This window comes from Condylostylus longicornis, unplaced genomic scaffold (assembly GCF_029603195.1).
Source record: "Condylostylus longicornis isolate FDR11 unplaced genomic scaffold, ASM2960319v2 ptg000044l, whole genome shotgun sequence".
NCBI classification, from domain to species: Eukaryota; Metazoa; Arthropoda; class Insecta; order Diptera; family Dolichopodidae; genus Condylostylus; species Condylostylus longicornis.
This window is the reverse complement of record NW_026578013.1, coordinates 1155517-1174088: the sequence shown is the minus strand read 5'-3', so window position 1 is coordinate 1174088 and position 18572 is coordinate 1155517. Positions and strand designations below refer to the sequence as shown.

At 27.4% G+C, this 18572-nt stretch overlaps 1 protein-coding gene across 1 annotated transcript in view; it reads left to right on the top strand.

Annotated features, from left to right (window-relative positions):
* LOC129610378 (probable serine/threonine-protein kinase cdc7) overlaps positions 1 to 17853 on the top strand; it is a gene marked incomplete at its 3' end in the record, with an annotated part of 45412 nt that extends 27559 nt beyond the window's left edge. Inside the window, exons 3-8 of the mRNA XM_055522944.1 lie at positions 2434 to 2541; positions 7639 to 7717; positions 9684 to 10477; positions 10577 to 10717; positions 10859 to 11421; positions 17695 to 17853. Of these exons, the coding sequence (XP_055378919.1) occupies positions 2434 to 2541; positions 7639 to 7717; positions 9684 to 10477; positions 10577 to 10717; positions 10859 to 11421; positions 17695 to 17853 (1844 nt within the window). The remainder of the gene's footprint in view (positions 1 to 2433; positions 2542 to 7638; positions 7718 to 9683; positions 10478 to 10576; positions 10718 to 10858; positions 11422 to 17694) is intronic.
* Positions 17854 to 18572: the final 719 nt, after the last annotated feature.

The window sequence follows — 18572 nt, the reverse complement described above, 5'->3', positions numbered from 1 at the left end:
CAAATCTAAAAATATGATGAAAGCTGGTGGTTCTTTTTAGAGGGTTGTTAGCACAAAAATATTTTAAACCGCAAGGAAAAGTTTTATTTTTTTTTTCTTTTATTTAAAATTTCTTTTTATTTTTTTCTAAATAAAAGTAATATTTTTGAAATGTTATTTACATATATTATATTTTCGTCCATTTTTATTATTAAAAATATTTTGATGGAAAATGGAGAATTTATATGGGCACGAATTTTATGTTGAAATCAAAACACTATAAAAAAATTTTAGTAATAAACTAAAATTTCAATTCTTGAATTGACTGGAAAATCAGTTTTAAAGCGTTTGATTGGATCATTTTAATGAAATACGATTCTGAAACTAAACGGACATAAGACGAGACAAACGAGGAGTTTTTGTTGAGTTAGTTTTATTAAAAAGTAGATGGCTATATTTCATTTAACTCAGTGTTCAATCAATGAAATTCTTGTTCAACGAAAAAATTATTGATTCAAAAACTTACAGTCTAATCGCGTATCTCGCTTTTTCATCTCTTTTTTTATTCACTTTCAAATCCGAATTCTTCGTTTTCCTAATATACATTTCATTTCTATAATAATATTACTCATTTTTTGATTACCTTAATTAAATTATTTACTGAATTTCTCAATCAAAAATAACATTGTACAAATATATGATGGTTACTCACTTTCTTCTCACTTGGCGAGTAAAATAGCGAGATAGACGATCAGGCTTTTAGGTTAGGTTAGGTTGTCGCGGATCCCCGAAGGGTACACATAGGCCAACTAAGCCCGTTGTGGTATCGCCGGATCTCTCCTTTTCCGCTCCTCATCCGAACCAGCCCGAGCTCCTTAAAAATCGATTCAAATTCCTAACGCTTACTTGCTTACTTTCGCTAATTCCGTAGCGTGCCCGAAGAAGTAAGACCCAAAGGATCAATGCCGGAGTCACAGCAGTTCCTACAAAGATCAGGCTCTTATAATCGGTCTGTTTTTTATTTTGTAAGAAAAATTTGTCAATTTGTAAATATAAAAATAATAGCTTTCAAACGAAATTACTTAGAAATCTTGACTAGTCAGATATTTTTTCGATAAAAATTAGGAAACATTTCCCGGGAAGCATAATTGAGTGATTAGAAAAGTATTTAATAAATATTAATTTAATTTTGGCTTTACTACCGCTAAGCCAAACTGGAATAAATAATTTTGAAACTGAAACTACTTTCTATTGTTACCGTACTATTATCGCTCCAATTTTCTTAAAAAAATTTATTGTAAATTGCTTGATTCTCAATTTTTGATTTCACTAATTAGAGACTTCAGCTGTACCAATTTTATTTTGATTATATTTTCTTTTTGTATGAGTTCAAGCATTAAAAACCAATGCAAAACTCAGATTAAGAGATTAGTAGCAAAATTTTCTAAAATTTCATACAAAATTCGAAAAATGACTTTAGTGTATTGCACAACTATATTTTCTATAAAAAAACGGATATGCAAATGTTTTCACTTGTATTCTTTTTAATAAATCACAATGCAATTTTTACGTTATTTTTAATTTCCTTTAATGCAAATATTCTTTAATATATGAATACAGGTTGTTTAATATTTTTATGTCTTTATATATAACAGGTGATTTCCATTGATTTCCATTTTATACCTAATTATACATACAACATGTGCGAATATGTGGGGGGGTTAAATTAGATCATAGTTTGTTATGACGCCAATTGATATTACACCGAAAAAGAAGCATTTTTGACCATATAAATGATCGTATTCATGCTTGTTTGTCTATCCGGTTGACAAGCTCGTTCTAATATACAAGTCGCTGTTGTTGTTGGTCCTATCTAATCAGCTGAATGTAACAAATACAAATTGTAATAATATGGTTTAAGCATAAATTCATAAAAAAGCCCTTTAAAACTATCATAAATGCTCTTCTGTTTAAAAATCGGTTTCAAGACAACTTAGGTTCCAAAGAAATGTTCCCCAGTTTTATATATCTTTCAAATTGATTTGAAAGAAATTATTACAGTAAAGAAAAGTGCATTCAAAAATAGCTCAAATTTTCAATTTCAGTAAGACCAATGTTAACTGTTTCACTTGTTTTAAATAGATTATGCTGATTTGATGGATTGTTTTCCATTGGTTGATTCGATCTATGTCATTTTCAATTTGTGTGCAATCAAAACATAATTTTAATCTGCTTTTCAAAATGGCATTCATATTTAAATTTTCTCACAATAATTCTTTAAATTGTTATTGATGAAAAATTAATTTTGGAAACCCTGTATTACCCTTTATTGTGCAAAAATATAATATAAGCCAACAATTTTGTTAGATTTGCATTAAATATAAAATTTATAAATATAAAAGAAAAAAAAAATTGTATATACATGTATAAATTTTGTATCTTTTTATTTTGTAGGAATTTCAATGCACAAAGGATATGCATTTGTACAATTTACAAATCCATTTGATGCCAGAAATGCTTGCCACGGTGAAGATGGAAGGACGATACTTAGCCAAGTATTAGGTAAGTGAATGTACTCATATATATACCTATGTACATGTGTGTTTTATTACATATAACGTATATAATACTTTTCGTTAAACATACATACGGACAGGCTTTTTTAACTGTAATTTATTTCACCATGGATCTCTTTAACCTGACATTAAAACGCTTTCCGAAATGTTGTATTTTTAACATTTTAAAGTTATTTTAAAAGAAGAAGAAAAGGAATAGAACAAAAAAAAATATTTTCTCTTTTTTATGCCCAATTTCATCTCATGGGATACCAAAATTAGAAATAAAAAATTTGTTAGGTAATGGTATTTTTATATAAGGATATAAAAAAAGGATATTAAGCTATTATACATCTATTAAAAGATTTTATGGTAAGATAAAAAAAATCTGATGTGGTCAGCACATAACCGACCGCATTGTGTATTGTCTAGTTAAATGAAAGTGTTACAGAATATTATAAAAATGTCTGTTAAATACTTCTTTCCAATTTTTTGGACATTAGTAAGCTTATAGTTAACATACTTAGAAAAATGTAAATTTGGCTCTTAGTAGAGTTTCGCTTTGTGCTACCCGAATTCCCTGAAATGCTCGCCAGTTAGTTTGGGTAACAACCAGAACTCAAATATCAAATTTCAAGAAATTCCATTAATTTGTTCTGTGGATATGGTGAAAAATGTAAAATCGGCCCGCAAATCAGTTCTCGAGTCCTGATCTTTCCAAAAAAGTTATATGTTCATTGCTTTAATATGAGGAATTCATATATTAAATTTCAATGAAATCGGTTGATTATTTCTCTTTATATACACAAAAGTGTATGTTTGGCCCGTAGTAAACGTCTAGTTGCCGATGCCTGATCTTTCCAAAAAATTTACATGTTCATTGTTTTAATACGGGGAATTCATATATTAAATTTCAATGAAATCGATTGATTATTTCTCTTTATATACACAAAAATGTATATTTGGCCCGTAGTAAACGTCTAGTTGCCGATGCCTGATTTCTTCCAAAACATACGAATTTTTGCGGACGGTCGAGCTGAGCTTATATTTAAAATTTCAAGTAAATCGGTTGAATATTTTCTTCAAAATGTTCAAAAATGTAAAATAGGCCCGTTAAAAAGTGCAGTTCCCGAGGCCTGATATATACCAAAAGTTGATCGATCCGTGCCATGGTGGAAACAAACTTACATATAAAATTTCATCAAAATCGGTTCAGCCGAACTTGAGATACACGCGTGCACACACAGACCGACAGACCGACAGACCGACAGACCGACAGACCGACAGACCGACAGACCGACAGGTTGCTAAAAATAGTTTATTTACACTTCCCTACTATGGAGAAGTACGTTCCCACCGAAAACTCGATATGCAAAATTTGTTGCCATCACATAACCTACCTATTGTTTACACAATACGGTCGGTAAAAAGGGAAGAAGAATAAAAACAGAAAGTGAATCTCTTCTATTCATATAAAATTTTAGAGTTGAAAAGATAAAGGTGGGGATGATGCCTTTTGTGATTATTAGCACGTACTCAGATACATTTTTTGTATTTTAAGGATATCATTACTCTATAATGTGTTCATAGAAAATCTAACTATCATAGTGAAAAAAATAGATTTTATAAAGAATGTTTAAATGAAAAAATCTTTTAAGACTAAAAACATTATGCACTAAAATTGTTGAGAAAACACAAAGAAATTTAATGGAATCAATTTACATGATTTGGTAAAATGAATGTGCCAAGGTACATTTTGATATTGGGTAAAATACATGTACGTAAAACTCGTTTCAAGGCTTCAAGTACAGTACTTTTGTTTGGCTACAGTCAGAACTGGTTTTGACTTGTTCGATCTTCGCAGCGGTTTCTAAAATGCTTTCAAAGCAATGAATAATATACAATGCACATTGCACATTGAGCATAATAATTGCGCTCATTGCATATGCTGACTTTACATATACATATATAGCAGATCCAGCGCTGACTACATTTAGAATGTATAGCAAAACAATTGCTTTAAGCCCGAATCTGCTCAAATCTAATCTTTCGATCTAGTCGATATTTTTGTTTTCATAAATGAATACAAAATCTTAATGTTGGACATACCGTTTTATAAAATAATTTCTTCGACTCGTATGCTGGGCTGCCGTTTTTCATATGATAAAATAACTGATTTTGCAAAAAAACGGAGCTTTTATGATTAGAAGGAAGCCCGAAATTATAATACTATAAATTACTTTCCATACTTATTAAAATTTTGATTATACCTTAATTCGGAGTGGAATTGTTTTGTAATTTGATATTCAATGTTAACCAATCTATTTGTATTTGAAACTTGACACATCTATTTAAAAGACACACAACATATTTAACTTTCGTTAGTCGTTAAGGTATTATAAATGTAAAGGTGAATTAAGAAGACAATATAGATGTAAAGCCGCAAAAATTTTCAGTTGCAGTTTCTTTTAAACTATAGGTATTCAACACTTTCCAAGTTTGAATTATGATTTTGATGAAAACAAACAATTTTCGAGGTTAATTTTCTTTCGCATTTTAATGTACAGGATCAAAAATTTTGAACTGCAGCAATATTTTCTATAGCAAATCATATTCAAACATGAAATACATAGTAATAAAACTTCACGTAAGATACGTGAATTAAAAATTATGCTAAGGCACCGCAGCACGTGTTAACAAAATTTGTTGGTCTTAAGTCAGAAATTTCGAAAGTGGCATATGGATCAAAATAGCACTCAGCCGACGAAATGTTCGCCAAAAGCTACGTTCGGAGCTAAAACGACAGCCTTGCTTGTATGCTGCTCCAATAAAGGGAAAATAGTAATCAAATTATTTTGAATCTTAAATTTTGGGACAAGTTTTCTATAGCGAAAATTTTAACGCAATTGAATAGTTTAATTTCTAATTTATTTTAAGAATTGAGTTAAATACCATATGAGATCTTCTTGCAATTCAAATCTCATTAGATGTAGTAAAAAATTAATGAATTCAAACACAAATATTATAGAAAGAACTTTATTATTACAACACAAATATTTGAAAAACTTCAAAACTGCCCTTTTAGATCTTCAATACAATTATTGCCTTTAAAAACGCTATACGCATAATTAGAAATTTAATTAAAGAAAAATTTCAAATTTTATTTCTATTGAATTCTAATGACTCTCATTAATCATTTTATATAATAAAATCGAATTTTTCTAAATTTGTTGAATTCAAAAGAAAATCCCGTTATTTATTTAAATGAAGCCAAAATAAACATTTGAGAATTGCATTTGAGATTCACAAAAAAAAAAAACAATATCATGACAACTGAAAGTGTGAACGTTTATGCAAACTGTTTTGGAAAATTTAAGTTGCATGATTTATTTGCAAAATGCATACGTATACACACATAGTGCATATATTAATAAAGATCATAAGTTTAGTTGCAAGTTGCATTCATAACAGAGGTAATGTGGGATGATTAATGTTCATGAGAGAGAGAGAGAGTAAATTAAAAAGAAAATTTTTCCATATTTATTTTTCTTTTCTTAAATTAATTATAAATCGAAAATTTCTATACAAAATAAATAAATAATTGACTAAAATAAATTTTAAATCAAAAGTGAATTTTTGCAATATTTCATCATTACTTAATAATTAATTATGAAAATATTTTCTCAAAATTGAAATTCAAATATTTTATTTGGTTTTTTGATTTTCTTGTATTAATTTGATTTTAGAATTTCGATGATATTTTGTGAAAATTACAAATTTTATGCAATGCCAAAGTTGGAAGAACTGTTTTGCGCGATTTTACGCGTAAGAGCTTCCAAAACAAATCAATTATCTTATATTTCTCTTAAAATTCAGGTTTTGGCCACATGTTCTTTTTTTGTAAATCAGATAAAAATAATATGCTATATAACAAAGACGAGTGGGCATCAAACTTTTACTAAAGGCAAACAAAGAAATTTAAAATGAAATTTTTAATTTTTTTTAATTAAAAAATTTATGTGCTTACTTTTCAAGTTGCAAAAATTAAGAAGTATGAACTGCATAAATCAATTTAGTGCCATATAATCGACATACTACAATATTAAAGTTCTTTTTAGCAAATTCTAAAATCCAGAAGAAATTTTTTTCATTCGGATAATTTCTCTAATATTGTCAAATTAAATTGAGAAAAACACGTCTTAAAAAGTTATAACTAAATTATCTTTTGGAAGAAACGACACTGAGATATCGAAAATTTTGTTAAGTTCAAAAGAATGGCAGTTTTCTGTATTGTACTCGTAACAAAGGAGTATACGGCAATGTATGCAAACGTTTCATACTGTTACTTAAAAACATTTTTGTTACACATTCCGAATTGCATAAAATGCATTTTCCAAACGTTTTGGATTTTTGGTGTACAACATCGGCAATGAATAAAAAATGTTAGAATTACATTTATAATATGTATTATCAATAATGTAAATTTCAAGAGAAATGTCAATGTCAAAAAATTAAAATTTGTATCTGGAATTGTAAGAAAAAATTGTAAATTGTTAGACAATGCAGTGTAATTGTATTCAATTATCGATTTGAATACGATTTAAAGGCGGTTTCAATGCGTTTTTGTTTATACAGAGAAACGGTACAGAATACTAACAATATCAACAAAAGCTAATGACTTTTGAAACCGGATAAAAAGATAGAGAATAATCAATCTCTTTTTTATTAACAAACTCTTATCTTAATACGGCAGATTGGTCACTACTTAGTTAACTCAATGACCTGTAAAACTGATAGACTAAAGTCAAGTGGAAGGTCCTAATGCTTCCCCGAGGTGTAAGGGAAAAAAAAACACAAAAACTTTTTCAACTTTATTTTTATTATAAACTATACAAATTTCAAAAACTGACACTAGACAATTCTAAAGATGGTGTTATAGACTTAATAACATTTTTTTTTGCAAAAAGGAGTTTAAAAATATTAAAATTTAAAAACATTTTCGTTTTTAACATTGTTCAAGATTAATGCAACCAAAAAAACACAAAAACATTGTAATTTTATATATCCTAAAAAAAAATGTTAATAATTTTTTCAAAAATTTCAGATGTAAATATGGTCGCGGAACCCAAACCACATCAAATTGGACGAAAACGGCAGAATGTTACAAAAACAGGAAATGACTGGTAAGTTTTTTTTTTGGTTTTTCCTGTATTCTGCTTTTTAACTTGCGTAAAATATCAATTTTGCAAAAGACTATACAAAAGTTAGGAGAATTAAGTTTTCGTTTTTGTTTTAAAAAACTTGCCCTGCATAACATTTGGAACATTAATTTTGTTCTTCTGCAATTTAAGAAAAAAATTTTAACTTGCGTTGAAAATAAATTTAAGTCAAACCAATTGTTTCTAGAGTAGCACATTTCTCTTCAACAAATCAAAAATACTGCTTTTAAGAACGATCTTGATGCTACTTAATAAAGTAATGTACCTTCATACATATAACAAAAAAATTAAAAATTTGCATACATCTAGGATGACGAGAAAAAAAACAATTGAAAGAAGCGTTAACATAATGTTCGAATTCGAGGGTCAATTGCATGGAAATTACCGTTAACTTCCAACATTTATAAAAATTTAAAAAGCGTGCACTTTCGGAAATATGATGTGCCGAAATTGAAATTTTAAAAATTTCGAGGAACCATAATTTGATAGCAGTTGGAGGTAGAAAAAATTTTCTTCTACGGAAATAAATTTCTAGTAAAGTACATATAAAATTTCAGCTTTTTATCTTCAAGGATTTGGGCGTTTTGTAAAGATGTCCAACAACGAACGAAAGGACGGACAGATTGAAACTAACAAGCATTTTTCAAAATACTTTTGGAAATGTGCTTAAAAATGATAATATTAAAGTTACTATAACAAGGTTGTCGTTATATAAGAAATTTTATTCAAAAACAATAACACTTTAAGTTTTAAAATTTTAAAATTACAAATTTGAAAAAAAAAGAAAGCTTCAGCACTTTATTTGAATGTGTGTAGATTCCAAAAAAAAAATGTGTTCTTTATGAAATAAGTTTCTTTCCATTTATGAACCAATCTGACCAAACATCCACCCATTGTGAAAACATAAAGGATCAAATAATTTCAAATATAAAAAATTAGAATGTTGGAAATTTATTGACAAACCATTTAACATTTTTTATTGAATTTAGAAAAATAGTTTCTGTATGAAATAAGAATTATCGTAAAAGTACCTTGTCCGTAAAAAAATTACCATCACTTTTAAATTAAGTGTTAAATGAATTGAAAAACTAAATTTGAAAATAAATATTTTCTCTTATAATATGGTGCATTTGAATGGGGTTACAGGAGTGTATAGGTCCGATTTGATTGATAGATTTATTAAAACATGAAAATGAAAAAGGACAAGAAAATTGATTTCCTTTTAAAATGTCTGGAAAAAAAAAAATAAATTTACTATAAAATATTGTTGTTTATATTAAATTATGTAAATTCTATTAAATTTTAGTATATTAATGGATATTCCCTAATGGTATACATATATACATGGTACATGGCAGTTTTGAGAGTATTTCAATAAATGCTAAAATTAAATGCACCTTTAAAATACAAATTCTCTAAAGTAAAAATAATTTCTTTTTTCGGAAATTATTTTCTTCATCGATCATTTTACTATAACTCTATTCCAAAGCAATTTATTATTTTGAGACAGGGAAAGAGAAGTATTTAAATAAAGGATTCAATGAATTTTTGTGCCCGGTAATTTAAATTATTTTTAACAATAGTCTTTTTATAGAATTTTGTACGATTTTAAAAATGATTTAGGAAAATTAAATGTCATGTTAAATTTACGAATAGTTGACTCTGCGCTTACTTATTTTTATAATGTATTGAATGTAAAATGTCTTTTGGGGCTGCATTTAATCTAGGATTATAAAATAGCATACTAAATAAATAGCTGTTATACATTAACTATTTGTTACTGTCTGTCTGAATTAATCTGAAAAATATCGAATTAAGAATTTTCAAAATAGTTTCTAATTAATTCCAATACGAATATTCTGAATAATTTTATCAAAATCTACCATTTTTAATAATACTAAATTTTCCATTTTTATATTTTTTTTTTAAGGGATTATTATTACGATAGTTATTGTACATCATCATTACTACAAGGTAATTCACCACGTCCTTTGAAACGTCAGCGTTTAATGTCACATCCCACACGTAATGGATCAAAATTAAATTTATCATCCGTCCATCATCAACAACAACAACAACAGCAGCAGCAACAGCATCAACAACATGCAGCTGTTGTAGCAGCTGCATTTGCAGCACAAGCTGCAGCAGTACAACAAGCTAATTTATTACCACAACAATTAGTTTTAAATCAACATGGTCAAGCTAATCATTTAGTTACAGCGAATGGTACAACAGTTAATGGATTAGTTGCAGCAGCTGCAGCTGTATCAGCTGCACAACAATGTAATAATACAACAAATGCAGCCTTAGTATCACAACCATCTATAAATAATTTTGCAAAAAATTTTCTTCATAATTCTACAAATTCAAATAATAAACATCATCTTCATCATCATCAGCAACAACAACAACAACAACAACGAAAATTAACAGAACAATTACAAATTACAACAGATAATCTGTCAAATATTATTAACTGTGATCAACAAATTACAACAAATGGTATTACACAAAATTGTCTTATTCAAAATGGTTCAAATGGACATTGCAGTCCACAAGAATTAATATTTCAACAGAAAAATCAGCAGCAGCAGCAGCATCAACAACAACAGCAGCATCATCAACAACAGCAACAACAATTACAAATTCAACCTCAATCAATAGCAGAGAATCAAATTCAACAACAAGAACAACAACAATATTTAGCGCCTTTTAAAGTTTATAGTAAGTGAATTAATGCTTTAAAATTGTCAAAATTTATTTGTCCTTTTTTTTATGACTTAACCAATGATGTTTGAATTTTTTTTCTAAATTTATATATAGGTAATCCCGATACATTAATATGCGGTAATTGTAGAGAATGTTTTACTGATTTAGCAGAATTATTAGATCATAAGAGAAGTTATTGTAAATTACGTTTTACATGTAAATGTCAAGACAACTCAATAACAAATTCAATATCAAGTGAGTCCATAATTAAATTTTTTCATTTCTGTATAATTTTTTTTTTTTTCAAAAATACCAATATCACAACTATTTTTATATAAATTTTACTAATTCCCTATTTATTATCCTGTTTTATTAATCTTATGTTTTTGGATATAGAAAATCCATTACCAACAACAAAATTATTATGTGCCGTATGTAAAGATGCCTTTATAAATCCATGGGATTTAATGGTACATGCCCAAGCTGCCCATATGGTTAATATATATGAATTAGGTAATGAAGAAAATAATAATGGTATTACATCAAATATAACAACAACAACATCAACAATAAATTTAGATAATAAAATTGGTACCATGAATAACAGTAATAATAACACTATTGCAACATTAAATAATATGTCAACCAGCATTCATACTATTTACAACAACAATAACACCAACAATAACAGCAGTAATAATAATAATAATGATTCGAGCACTTTAAATGTACAAAATCAACAAAAACAACAACAAAATATAAATGCCGGTCAGCCTCAAAATAATAATAATAATAATATTAGTAGATCTAATCATATATTAGTTAATGGACATAGTAATGAAAATTTAAATCGAATTTGTAATGGTGAATCAGTAGAAAATTCGACAATATTAAATGTTCAAAATCAATTGAATAATCGATTAAATGTTCAAAGTCCAATCGGTTTTATGATAAAAGAGGTAAGTGAATTATTGAAAATTTTGGGAATAAAAAAATAAAAATTTTGTTAAAACATTGGTATGTAATGTGATTGTTAATATTATGTGGTTTTTTCTTAAAAAGACGGAAATATTTTTCCATTAATAATTTTTGTTTATAAAAGGACATGCTTGCAAAGGTTTTATAAATTTTTAAAATTTCTAAACAAAATTAATTATGTGAAATTTTATTCATAATAGTTGGTATATGGGTAAGAATTTTGCGATGAAAATTGAGTTTTTCCAACAAAAATTTTCATTCTTTGAAGGTTTTTTAATTGAAAAATGTGTAGCATTAATGTGAACACTAATTTTATTTAGTAAATTTTAAAAATCACAAAATATGTAACATTCTATCACGATAAAAGATGGTTTGTACAGTGGTAAGTCATAGTAAATCATTCCTCCCTGTAGGAATGTTTATGATTTACTATTTTATGATTAATGAATTATGCTAGAATAATTTAAGACCATGCTGCAGTATGTTTAAAGTAATCACTCTTTAAAGCTATCAAAGATTGTTGAAAATTTAATAATTGAATGTGTGAACAATACAGTTAGTGTAATATTAGATATTAAAGTCTCTCAATCGTTTTGACAATAAAGTGATTCATTCATGAGCAAAAGTGTTGGCAGTGGCCCTGTAAATTCGTTCATGTTTATCTAACATTATATACTATAACGATATAAATACTAATATCTTTCATGACAATTGATGCAACCGATAAAAAAATATAAATTTGCAATTAGATTATTACTTTATACGAACTTTATACGAAAAAGAATTACGTCTTTATCCAAGCAAAACTTAAATGTGAAGTAAGCAATTGAAAATTCTTGGAATATGATTGCAATAGTAGACTCAAAAGCAATACAAGAAAAACACAAACTATACGGAAGAGAAAAAATATGCAAAAAATTGTTGTATAAAATTCCAATAATATTAAATAAGGTAGGGGCGGTACAAAATATGAAGGAGGGGGGGGGCGGGAAAAGAGCTTATTTATAAATTACATAGTTACGTTAAACACGTAAGAGCCAGAGCTGAAAAAAGTACGCAAACTTCATCGGGGCTTGAAACAAATTTCCAAGCTTATAAAAATCCGTTTCAATTTTTTCGATATCAGTCTCGGCCAAATTTTTTACTTTGTATAACGAACTCCTGCCTCATACTTCCGTTAATCATTCACTTTATAGATTTTTTCCAAAATTTCTAAATAAATAATATACATTTTTCTATACAGTTGACTTTTTTTCAATACACACTAGATTGAATTTTTACTTAGAAAGCCCAAATAAGTAATCCGAAATTCCAATATCCCTCCAAGTTTAAAACTAAATTGAAAAAAAAGAAAAATTTATATACAGTTTTTACCTCTTCTGCCGGCGATTTTTACTTGAAATACAAAAAAAAAGTTTTACATTTAATTTATTCTAAGTAATTGAACTTTAGAAAATTTCCAAATTCTCTTAAAATTCTCTTTAATAAATTTCATTTACACGTACACAAGGTTTTCCGTCATGCAATAGTAAATAAAGTTGGGTCAAACCAATGGTTTGTATTGTAGCACTTTTCCCTTCAACAAGTGAAAATTCTGCTTTTAAATACAGTCTATGTATACCTATCAAACTATTAAAATTATTTTCATTCATATACAAAACTATTTCTAGAATTGCATATATTTAGGATGACGCATATATGCAGTCTTTGAAATAAAGCAAAAATTAATATAAAAAGGGGTTAACATAATGCTCGATTTTAAGGGTTAATTGTGTGAGTTAAGAGAAATAATTATATTTTTTAATTTCATGGAATTTACCGGTAGCTTTTTGCGTTTATAAAAATTTGGAAAAGCTTGCGGTTTTGGAAATATAAGGTGTCAAAAATTCAAATTTTACAAATTTCAAGAGGTGATAACTTGAGATGGGGTGGAGATGGAAAAAAATTTTCTTCTAACGAAATGAACTATTTGTTAATGTCTAAAAGTTCCTAAAATTTCAAGCTTCTACAGGCTGGGGTCTAGAAGAAAAATGACATCGAAATTTGGCAAAAAAGGACTTTAGATAACGGTAAATTTGAACGGCCATTTTGTTTTTCTAAAGTTTAACTATAGTATAACGCGCTAGGGGAAGCAAGCCGCTGCCTTTCTGCTTTTGCAAAATTTCAAAAATACTTATGGTTTCATTGCAACAAATATTTAAAAAAGGCCATTTTTAGGGTTTTGGGGGGGTATAACTTCTAGAGGGGGGGAGATAGGTAAAAATTTTGTTCTACGAAAATAAGTTTCTAGTAAAGATCTATGTATATATAAAATTTCAGCTTTCTATCTTCAAGGGTGTAGAAGTTTTGTAAACAAAAAAAGTGTCCACGGACGGACGGACGGACGGACGGACGGACGGACGGACGGACGGACGGACGGACGGACGGACGGACAGAGTGAAACTAATAAGCACTTTTTTCAAAAAATTTTTTGGAAAAGTGCTAAAAAGTAACATTGAACAGATAAAAAATTTTTTTCTGAAATTTCAAAATAAAATAAACTTTATTCACTTTGAAATTAAATTCATTATATAAAAAAAAAATATCTTTATTAGCAGAGTACCGAAAACAAGGAAGCATAAAAAGTGGTTAGTGTACAAAAAAAAAGCCTTTAATCAAAAATTAAAAGGAAAACTTGGAGATTTTTTTTATTCTCAAATTTTCCTCTAGAAATTGTTTTTAATAAATTAATCCTTTTCGTAATTTATTCCCTATCCATCTTTATTTACTTCATTTCTCCGTTAATACACTTATAGCCTAGCCATGGTTAAAAATTATAAAGTAAAAATCTTGTAATCTCTTCTATGCATAACAAAAAAAATAGAAAAGAGAACAAAAATCAAACCGGTTTCACCGCATTCCTTGCCGTCCTTTATCCAATTTTTTTTCATATTTTTGTCTTCCTTTTTTTTTTGTAAATTAATTAATACACAAAAAACATCTTTTAAAAGGATCACTTCTGTTTATTATGATGTTGTTGTTTTTTCTCTTTTTTTTTTAATTGATAATAATATTATTAAAATGTTGATGTTGATGGTGTTTAAAATGATTCAGGCCGAATAGAGAATTTTAAAAATTTCTCAATTTTCCTTTCCTTCATCTTAAAATTTATGTAGAATTTATTCGTATATAAATGTTGATGCCATTTTCCTATACGACAAGTAAAAACGTTTTCCTACACAAAGTATACACCCTATACCTTGACAATCTAAGTTTGTTTTTGAAATGTTTAGAATTTTTCATAGTTGTATGGAAGTTACTGGAATTTGTCTAACCATTCCATAAAAACTTAATGTAATGGTCTGATTTATGTTTGGGCACACGGACTGCCAAGTTTCATGAATGTAACTTAATTATTTTTTCGAATATTTGAAATTTCCTTTTGGAGTTGTATGGCAACTACCTGAACCAATTCATTAAAATTAAAATGTAATTGAATTCTAATTATCTAAAATTCATTAAAATTTTCAGAATATTATGTAAAGTATAATTGAACACGTGTTTACTAAATTTGGTGGTGCTTGCTTTATTCGTTTGTGAGTTATCGAGCGATCGGACGAACGGGCATGTCTAAATCAACGCAAAATACAATGTTGAGAAAGAATATATCGTATATATATGTCCATACCGCAGACGACTATTTCAAGAGGTTACAAACTCTGTATCAAAATAAAAATATGCCCTTGACGAAGGTGCAGAGTATAAATGAAATGAACGTAATACATAAACCCCTTTTTTTATGGCAATGAAAATATTTTCCGTTCTGAATTTTTAGTAAACTTAAAAATTAAAATATTCATTATCCTGTAAACGTTTTATATAATATATATGTGTGTCTATGTTCTGTGCATATATTATGAGAGTTACAATCAAGACAACAAATATTGTTAATGGATTTCTTGTATGTAAGATTGCTGTAGAATAATGCAAGGTGTTACAAAATTGAAAATTTTAAGAGTAATGCGATCTTATAGAAATGAAATTAATATTTAAAACTAGCCTGCTTTTTATATAAAGAGAGGAAGAGAATATGTTCATTTTATTCTTATTGTCGATATTCTTCTCTTCGTATTGCCGACACTCGCATTCATTATTTATAATATCCATCATTTACTGGCACTTCAAATTTTACCAAAAAAGTGGCAAAGTAGTTATTTGACTGCAAGTTAATTAAAAAAGAATTTGAGTGAATTCAAAGAGAAATAAATTAAATTTTATTAACTTAAGTTCATTAGAGAACTGTAAAAATCATAGATTGACGAAATGACACAGGAGAACTGGTAAAATTTTCTCTCTATTATTTATCGGACTATAAATACTCTTGTCAACAATTCCGTTGTATATTTGGCTCCTGCATTTTGGAATGTTATACAAATGGAATTACAATATACAGTAGAAAAGAATATTGATTCGTTAATTTAAATTCCAAAAATTATTAATAATTTAAATAAGTTAATAAAATCATTATGAGGTTAAGCCGGTATTCTATACAATCTATTAAGTGTAGGTATTCTATTAAAGTGTACATTTTTAAGTTAGTAAATTCAGCAATCGAATCACATTTCTGAATATTTTTCAAAATATTATTAATAAAATTTGTGTAATTAAATAATATTATATAAACAAATAATTAATAATTTTGAAAAGGGAAGAAATACACTTCATCTCTTGATACTCCTTGTATATATTTAAATGTCTGACTTCTTGTCTTTGAATTCCTTTCATATTTACAAATAAAATTCTTTTGCTCACTTTCTTATACCTAAAGGATAAATGAAATTTCCCTTTTTTTTTTCTTGGGGTTTCTATATAATTTCCATTGGAATTTTTAATTTAATTTTTGAAGCATATAAACAATTTTCACCATATAGCCTAGATATATGCAACAAATATGTATATTTCGAATTTATACGTCTGTGTTTGTGTATGTACATATTAATATAGAAATTATATATATAAGGAAAATATTCAAGAATGTGAAAAATAAATCTTCATTGAAAATGATTGATGATGACATGAATATTTTCTTATATTATCATTTACCCCTCTTTTCTATTGCAGTTTTCCTTTATAATATAAAATTTTCACATTTTCTTTATTACATTTTTGATGATGTGAAATAACTTAATTAATTTTCATTATCGTTTTTGTCTTTTTTATTAGACCAATTTATGACTTTTTCATCATATCACCATAATTTTATCATCTTTGCTTTTTTGCTCACAGGTATTGTGGTGAGATTTTGAAAAATGTTTTATTGTTTATTCTCTTTTTTATTTTTCACCTTGATGAGATTGTTATGATCATGTTATTGGTTTTCTCATTTAAATAAATTGTTTTTTTTTTTTTATGTCTTATAATTTTTTGTGACAAGCATGTAGATGTACATGTGATGGAATATATGACATAATCGGTGCAGAGCAGGGGCATTCACAACAATTTGTAATATGGGACTTTTAATGACATTCTTGTGATTTGAAAATGTTCGACTAAGAAGTTTTTAAAAGATTTTGAAAGATAATTTTTTTTACCCTTCAATAAGACTTTCTTAACATTCAATTGTAACATCGAAAGTAAATAATATCTTAAGAATTCCAACGACGTAATATATGTATATCTATTTAAATTTAAAGCTAACCCCCACTATTTACATCGGATTTTCCATATAAAGGTGCATTAAATTTACAAATTTCTCTCAATCGGGCTCTTGTTTAGAATATGTAACTGACAACTCCTTCAGCAAATCTGATGAAATTGAATGAGTAATCCAAATACTGTGAATGTAAACTATTTTAAAATTTTCATTTTACTATTAAGTATAATGAGTTCCATAATCTGAAATTCTTCATTTCTCAGCACGTAGACCACGTTTTAAACGTATTGTGATCATAAAAAGGTGCACTAATTTTTAGCTCTAATTTTCACTATGAAGTGAAAGAGAACTTAGGCATTTTTTGACTAACTTAAGCCTGACCTTAAAACGAAATTACCCCATTTAGATTTTTTCCGTCTCTGATAATTTTTATAACAGATTTGATATTTTTAATGCTTGTATGAATGAAATATGTGTGTATGAATTATTATTATGACCATTATGATTTTATATGTGTTACCATATATTAATGTTATATAATATTTTTTATTTCTCATTTGAATCTTTTTTCTTATCATTTCAAAAATATTTGAAACTATAAATATTATTATAAAACTTGAAGGATAATCATAGTCATCATTCAGATGATATATCATTAGATAGTAAAACATCTTCAGTGTCAACAGTTCATCAATTAGAAGATATGAAATTGAATGGTTCAATTTCATCACGTGATAGTTCACCAATTATGGAATCAAAAAGGCCAAGAAATAATGGTATTGTTGGTGCTTTAAGTATTGTAAGTATATAAGAGATGATAAATTAGAATGGAAAAATTTTTATTTTATTTGCCTATGTTAGAGAAAAATGAAAATTTAACAGAAAGTTTTTAAACAAAACGATTCTTTTGGACATGTTCTAAAAAAGTTGTACAGTTTAATTTTTTCATAAGATGTGCTAATAAGTGTTATAACAAAAGCGCGTAAATTAAGATTTCTGAATCTCGCTAATCTTTGGATAGCACTCATATTACGCCACCAAAAAAAAAAAAATACCACCGTCACTTCGAAAAAAAAACGAAAAATTGTTCAAAAAATTATTTTTTTTAAAACGTTAAGGTTCCTAAACCAAAAATTTGTGAAGTTCGTTATGTGTTTGTTAAATAGCTTTCTATCTACAATAGTGCTAACGTATATCTAAAAGTATCGTTATGTCTTAAAAATCCAAAATTATATTCTAATTTTACCAAAGACAAAATCTTGCCATTAGGGATCGCTACCTACCAAACCAGTTGCTATAAAAACCCATTGTGGATCAGTTTTTTTCTTACCAACGAAGATCTACACACTGGTATATGTCAATCCATCACTATAGGGAACATTTTACATAGTATAAAATTGCATATTTTTCGGCGAAATTTTTTTTTTTTTCGTTTTCTCTTTCATATTTTCAATTACTGTTCTTTATTTACCAGGGCAGTGTTTAAATTGAAAACATATT